Raw genomic sequence first — 7,497 nt, 5'->3', positions numbered from 1 at the left:
ATAGACTGATTCCATGAGAATTCTTTATCCTTGACAAAGTTCGACCTTTATTGTTTCAATCATATGTTTTCTATTATTAACTTGCCACCAAAATAACTCTATTTCTTCTCTGCCTATAGCCACTAAAACATTGGCTGACATTATGTAGTACAAAAATAGTTTATCTTATATATTCACTGATCATGAGGCACTAAATACATCAACAGTCACCAAACACTCATTTGGAGACATGCCAAGTGGTTTGCTTATCTGTAAGAGCTGATCAAGCTGACTAAGGATGCGAAATGATATTTGAAGAAATGCTTCACTTGCTAGAGGTCGAGGGCAGACTCTACAGTTTGTTACTTGTGCTTGATGCCCCATCTTCACTCCTTCCTTACAAAAATGTTTGTCTCATGTGGTCTTTATAAAAAGAAAAGAAGTGTCATCTGGATGGGGTATAAAATGATCTTTAATTTCTTCATCCAGATGGAGAATGCATGCATGCTCGGTTCAAGGAAGTAGTCATGTCCTTGCCTACAATAGTGGTGCTTAAGAAACATTACCAAAAATGGGAAAAAATAGAGTAGAAAAAAAAAAATACCTTGCACCAGCGGCCTGACACTGATATTCAATTTGCATTGTACTGATACTCAAACTATATACGCACGTACCTACGTTAAGATCATATATATTAATGCGCCCGGCCGGCCCCCAATTACCACTTTTTGTCAAATATTATTCTTCTTATATTATACCCAACAATTCATTGATGATCATATTCTATTTGCAACTAGTTTTCATTGCAAAACACCACTGATCATTATTCAAACAATAATTAGTATTTGCGACAAACTCATGTCGTCCCAAATAATAATCAACCATAATTATCATGTCGATCTACATAAATAATTCATCTAAATTATGGGACTTTTAGATTCAATCAAAATATTCATAGGCACGTATATATATATATATATATAATTAGAAACCCGAACTGTTGATGCCTTAATTTGAAGAATTAAATAACGCATGATATATATATATATATTGCATGCAGTACGTACTAAGACCAGCCATATATGCATGTAATCTGCAGAGTTTCGATCCGCCAAGTTTGCATGTGCATGGTAGCTTATGATCTAAGTGAAAATCAAACTAATTCGAATCTGAAAAGTATGATCTCGATCTGCATATATAAATCCAAATATTTCAATATTAAGAGAGTACTCAATAATATTGATTAAACGAGATACAATTAATAAGTCATGCACAAATAGTATCAAAACATCCTTAAATCAACTGTCGAATTGAGAGCCAGTAACATATGGTAGGTAAATTAAACTCGACAAAGCCTCTTGAAGCCAGTCGTCCTCATGATCAGCTTTTATCTGCAAAATAATACGTCCAAAAATAGATTAAAAAAAATATAGTATCATGAAATGGTCAACAGCATTTAATTTCTCCAGATTATAGTAGCAAGCATAAAACTCAGTACTATTCGAGAGATTATATATATATATATATATATATATATATATATATATATAGTACAAATACCTGGATAGCATCACTATAACACAACTCCTGATCGTCTATGTAAGAATTATTGGTATTTTTCATTGCCCTTTCTTCTTCACCTAGTTTCCTGTTCCTTGCAAATCTCCCCCGTACTCTAACTCTCCTGTCAGCTAGGGTCTTCCGACATGCGTACTGCAATAAATGATTACAATATATTAAAATGTGCCAAAAAAAATCCAGAGGGTCTCTCAAGGAACATGAATTGATAAATTTACATTTATCTTGTCACACATGCACAGGTCTAGAGAGAGAGAGAGAGAGAGAGAGAGAGAGACCTTGATGGTTTTGTTGAAGTTCCTTTGGTTTCTCTTATGCAAATATCTTAGAATCCTTTCCTTCTTTTCTTCCTTGGAGTACCGGCCAACCTTGATATTGGATTCTTGATCAATTGCATGTTGATTACCTTGGATTAATGATCCCTATATGATGAAAAGTTCAACAACAATGAATTGAGATCAATTAGAATATTTCATGAGACAGTAACTATCTAAATCATTTCCCGGCAACATTTAACCTTAATAAATCAAAATAATGTTCTCAGAATTAATTAAGTTTCAAGTTCTAATATAATTCTCTTGCTGCTGGTTACCATCTGATCATTTTTCTAATCAAGTACTAGCTGATGACAGAAATCAGATCTTTCTTAAACTTGTTCAGCATTTTAGCTTATTTTTTCCATAAATATATGTTGTTCGGATTATTCACAGTACATATACGTATGCATGATAATGTCGGGGAGAACAGACCCGATTTTCTCTAAATAAAAACACAATGTGTTAATTTTACAGAAGCATACCCGATTTTCTCTAGCGGCTGGATAAACAGATAATCCATAATCATCCGAAAATCCACAACATTCATCCCCAAAAGAGCACATGACATCCGGCAGCTGGTACCCGACACCAAAATTCTGATCAATCCCAACCAGGTGGCCACACAAATCCATTTTAGAGTCGAACAATGTTGGAATGGCTAATTCCGACGTCTGATCTAGCTGTCCGGGGAAAGATGACATGACATCCGATGATGAGATGTTAGATTGTGACAAGACATCATCAGGAAAACCTTTCTGATCAAATACTGGATTAATAATGCTTTCTTGACTACTCCACATTGGACCACAATAAATTGTATCAGTAGTAGTACCACTTACACCAGCCAGGAATGGGGCGGTGGTACTGAAGTCAGAAAGGTCAGAAGGAAATGTACAGTCGGAGTAGAATTGAGGAATGGACGCCATTGCAGAGGTAGAATGGAGCTTGGTGGTGATGACGGATATGGGGTACGTAGATGTTTCCGCCTGTATTAATTGTGACATTCAACCTTTTCACTTATAAGCCTTAAATATATAGCATTAATGTTGTGGTAGTGCGCGCACTAGGTTTGGGCATGCAAGTTGGTCTGCAGCTTATCATACATTCTTTGTAAGGTCAACAAACCATGCACCAATACTTTGAGGTTTTGAATCTATGCCAGTCTAGATCATTAATCCACTTGCATGTTGAAGATCAGCCGGAAATTAAAAAGGTACATTAATAATATTACTAAAGTACTCTTTGTTTTGTTAATGAGACTATGATTCATTCCTATCATGATATCATGGTTATAACTTTTTTTGCTTTTTTCCTAGTTAATTAGTTTTTATCACCCCAGCTTTCAATTAACTGTGACGGAATATTTGCGATGAGAATGATTATTTACGACGAAAATATATTCATTTTAATAGAAAATAGTCATTTTAACAAGAAATAACTGACCACAAATAATAAATAATTTTCTTGTAGCGTAAATACTCATGGTAATTATTTTCCAAATTTCTATTGAATTTTGTGATCTACCCTTTTCAAAATCAAAATGATCAAGAAAATAGATTTTTTAGCAAATTAATTGTCTTTATATATATATATATATATATAGGTTTAATTTGTGTGTGTAGAACTAATTGCATGTGATAAAGATTGTACTTTATTGGACAAATATTGAGCCCTATATTCAAGTAATAGCAATATTATTCGATCTTTTGCAATATTATTCTTTTTCATCAGTACTGAATGATTTCAGATGATCGGGATCCATAAGATGCCATGATAGTGCTATGATAGTGCTCTATTGTTGATCTGATTGATTTGATTTGAAGACGTAGTTAGAGATAATTTGTTGCGTTTTCCCGGCAGGCATGTAAACCCGGCCCTTTTTTATATAATCTATGCGGTCCTGTTCCACGTACCGTCCACGCATTATAAAAAAAATAGATATTTATGATTATTTATTTATGATAAAAAATTATTTATAATTAAAATAGACTCATTTTAACTAATAAATAATCGTATCGCTGAAATTAACTAGCTGCAAATAAATAATTTTCTTATAGTAGCGACTCGTATATAATTATAAGAAGGAAAATGATTTACACAATATTTTTTATAATATTTTACATAATTATATTTTAAATGAGAGATATTTTTATAAAATATCTTATACAAATAACATCATTTTATAAAAGTACTCACATTTTGTAACATTATTGTATTTAATGTGTTGTGTGTATATTACTATTCTTAGAAGAACTCGATCGATGATCTACGGTCAGATTTTTTTGATATAATTCCAATATTTCCCTTTATAATTATTATCTTTCATGTATGTATGGTATGGCCCACATTATACATATCCATGCTCCAACAAGGTCACGTTGCAGGTGCAAGAGTCCTGCATGTTGGCTAGAGTGAATCTAGGCGAGCTTGGAGCTTTTCCTCATTTACGCCATCATTTGCCATATAAGATGGAATTATTCTTATTCTTATATATGTAGTACGCTGAGCCTCCTTTTTGCTTTTACCAGTAATCTGAAGAGATAGACTTGTTTCGATTTTTATGATCTACATATATATACGTACATGATGATCATCTTCCCTATTGTTCTAACGCGATCAGTTCGCAATCTTTTGAAGGACGATATATATATATATATATATATATATATATAAATTTATAGGCATTTACAAGAAGGACAATGTTAGGTTGCAGATCAAATATGCACGTACACTAGTGCCAATATGCACATCCTTAACAATTAAGAAAAAATATAAATTCACTAATAGTCATTTTCTAATTAACTACATTAAAAATAAAAATATATAAGTGGCCGGCACATTTAGAAGTCATATTAACATTTTTTTTATAAGAATCTAAAGGCCAGATCGAGGCTCAACTTGAGGCAGATTCTTTGCTTAATTTGTGAATATGATCTTTCAACCCTGGCCCTCTCTCTAAAATTAATTATTTTTTGTTTTTATAACAAAATATTAATTACTTTCCTCAACTGAGATAATTAAGGAAAATAAATGTTATTGTACAAGTGTCGACTCAAGAGAAATGCTAAGTAGTCTCTCTCTATAAAGAAATTTAGTATTTTATTGCAAAATAGATATAACATCTGATCATATCATCAAGTCTCGTCAGTTTATAAATTTATTTTTATAAAATCTCTATGCACGTAGACCTAGCATGATTTCTAGTGACCCAAATGACTTGAAAGCTAGTGCTTAACACGTGTCATGTAAACTCTTGGCCAAACCCTTGGCCACTGAAAATGATACCGAATGAGGATGAAAACCCTCATCTCACTATTCAAACCTCTCCTAAGAGTTATATATTATTGACACCCAAATTAAATGAGACTAGCTAGATAGCTAAGAAATTCGGACATGCACGTACATGCATGCATGTAAACATGCATACAAATATTACATCTACTAGCTAGATATATAGTAAATGACTGGAAAGATTAAAAATGTGTAATTAATGGACATGAAAAAAGCTAACACAATATCCATGAAGGAGCATTATTTGCGTTACAGCATTAATATATAATATATAGGAATTAATTAATCTTATTATAATTTCTCTTTCTTATTATTCCGATCTATCATTTGTCTTTCTATATGATCTTTTCATTTCTCTATTTCAATAACCAAATAGAAAGAAGATTGAGATAAGTTTTTGCATGGATGGTAACATTTTTAAAAAAATAATTTTACCTAATTAATTAATTAGCTATTTTAGATAGAAATATAGATAAATTAACCAACGTGGAATGTTGTGCTGTAAAAAGCAAATGTTTCGGAGATGATGCTGCACATCTAGCTGGTCTGGTACTACTGGTCATGTAATAGTACTGAAGAATTAGTAGCTAGCTAAGGCAGTGTCTAAACTCACAAGGAAAAGCTGAAGATAAAGGGAAAATATACATGAGGGCCGGCCGGGGCGCCTGATCATGTGAATATTATTCTCTTTTACTTTTCAAAGCTGTAAATTGACCCATATATAAGTACTAGTTTGCAAAGATCTGACCTACTTATAGACCAAGAATCTAACACATGCATGCATGAGCTTGTTTTTAAGATTTATTCATCCACAAAATCATCAAGTACTACTACTACTACTACATGCAACATGCAGTGTATATATATATATATATATATATATTTATATATCCCGCAGAAATTTCTATTCCTTTCACATTTCTCATACCAATCCCACTGTGATATATATATAATATATATATATATAGAAAAATTCTATACACCATACCACTATCTCACTTTTATCCCACATTAATATATGACGTAACACATTTATCACTATCGAATGATTATTTATTAGATAATTCTTTATCATCTAATGATGATATATATGACACATCTTACATAGTAGTTGAATGAAAGTAAGATAGTGGTGGGGTGTATAACATTACTCATATATATGTATATATATATATATATATATGCCACCTCCTAATTAATATATATATATATATATATACACACACGACCAATATATATTGACATTTGTACCCTCCAACAAAGTGCTCTCGTGAAAATGGAACGCGTACTGCATGATGATCTGTTATTCATTCCTCTTCCCAGCTAATTAAACATGATGAACATGATCAGCTAATTAAACATGCAGTATTACTAGGTTAATTTTTGGTCCGCGAGCTAGCACGTGTGTGTGGCTGTGATTCCGGAATAAAGCTGGTCAATATGTATGAGATTTTATGATGATCAGGAAGCAGATTCTAATAGGTTCAGTACGTAGCTAGCATTAATGTTTTTATCTTTATCGAAGCTAGCTAGCTCTAAGCTTTCTTCAGATCATGATCTGATCAATGGGTATCTGGTACCTCAGGGAAAAAGGCGAAGATATTAACATATTTGGTACTATCTTTTCTTATCACGAAAGATTCCTAGGTTTCTGCATGGTCTCACCAAATACATGATAGCGTGGTTTGTTTTTCCAAAACTTTTTAATTGATTTGATTTCATTTAATCATTCTAATTTTTTTAAATTCTCACATAAAATAAAATAAAAAATTCAATTTTTTCAAATGTCAAAATAAAAATTATATTCTAATAATATTTTATTAAATTTTTAACTTTTATATCTTTTCATCTACGGATTTCTAATCACAAAATATTTAGATCAGTACTAATTCCCAACTTGGCAATATTGCTCGCAGTTAAAAGTTATCCTTCGTCATGAGTGATTTAATTATCATATTTTAATTAATTTTCATTAGGTCATCGATCCACTTAAATAAAAAATAATTTAATATATATATATATATAATATATAGCATCGTACATAAGCTAATGTGACTAAAAAGGATAAAATTTGAGAGGAATAAAGCATTTCTCAAAGCAATTTTGATATGCATGGCCGGGATGCTTCTGGAGCAAATTTAAAACATTCCGATCTGGCTATTTGCCACAAAAAGCAAAATAAAAGATCATGGAGCGAGAGAATTGAAGATTTCTTTTGTCTTGCAGACAGTGAATAGTATCAGGTCCTTCTGGTTTAGGCTTTCCATCCCATCAAATAACCTAACCATACATATATATGCATATAGATAGCTATAGGCCGGCAGCCAGCCTG

At 32.0% G+C, this 7,497-nt stretch overlaps 1 protein-coding gene across 1 annotated transcript; it reads right to left on the bottom strand.

Moving 5' to 3' along the window:
- Positions 1-1,182: 1,182 nt before the first annotated feature.
- LOC108984132 (putative zinc finger protein CONSTANS-LIKE 11) lies at positions 1,183-2,851 on the bottom strand. The gene is made up of 4 exons (XM_018955967.2): positions 2,357-2,851; positions 1,836-1,979; positions 1,540-1,692; positions 1,183-1,370 (listed from the first exon to the last, which is right to left on the bottom strand). The coding sequence occupies exons 1-4, from the start codon at positions 2,798-2,800 to the stop codon at positions 1,278-1,280; spliced, it is 834 nt and encodes a 277-aa protein (XP_018811512.1). The 5' UTR covers positions 2,801-2,851; the 3' UTR covers positions 1,183-1,277.
- Between the last annotated feature and the right edge of the window lie 4,646 nt (positions 2,852-7,497).

The sequence above is a fragment of the Juglans regia genome, chromosome 2 (assembly GCF_001411555.2).
Source record: "Juglans regia cultivar Chandler chromosome 2, Walnut 2.0, whole genome shotgun sequence".
Taxonomy (NCBI): Eukaryota; Viridiplantae; Streptophyta; class Magnoliopsida; order Fagales; family Juglandaceae; genus Juglans; species Juglans regia.
This window is presented reverse-complemented; position numbering and strand designations above follow the sequence as displayed.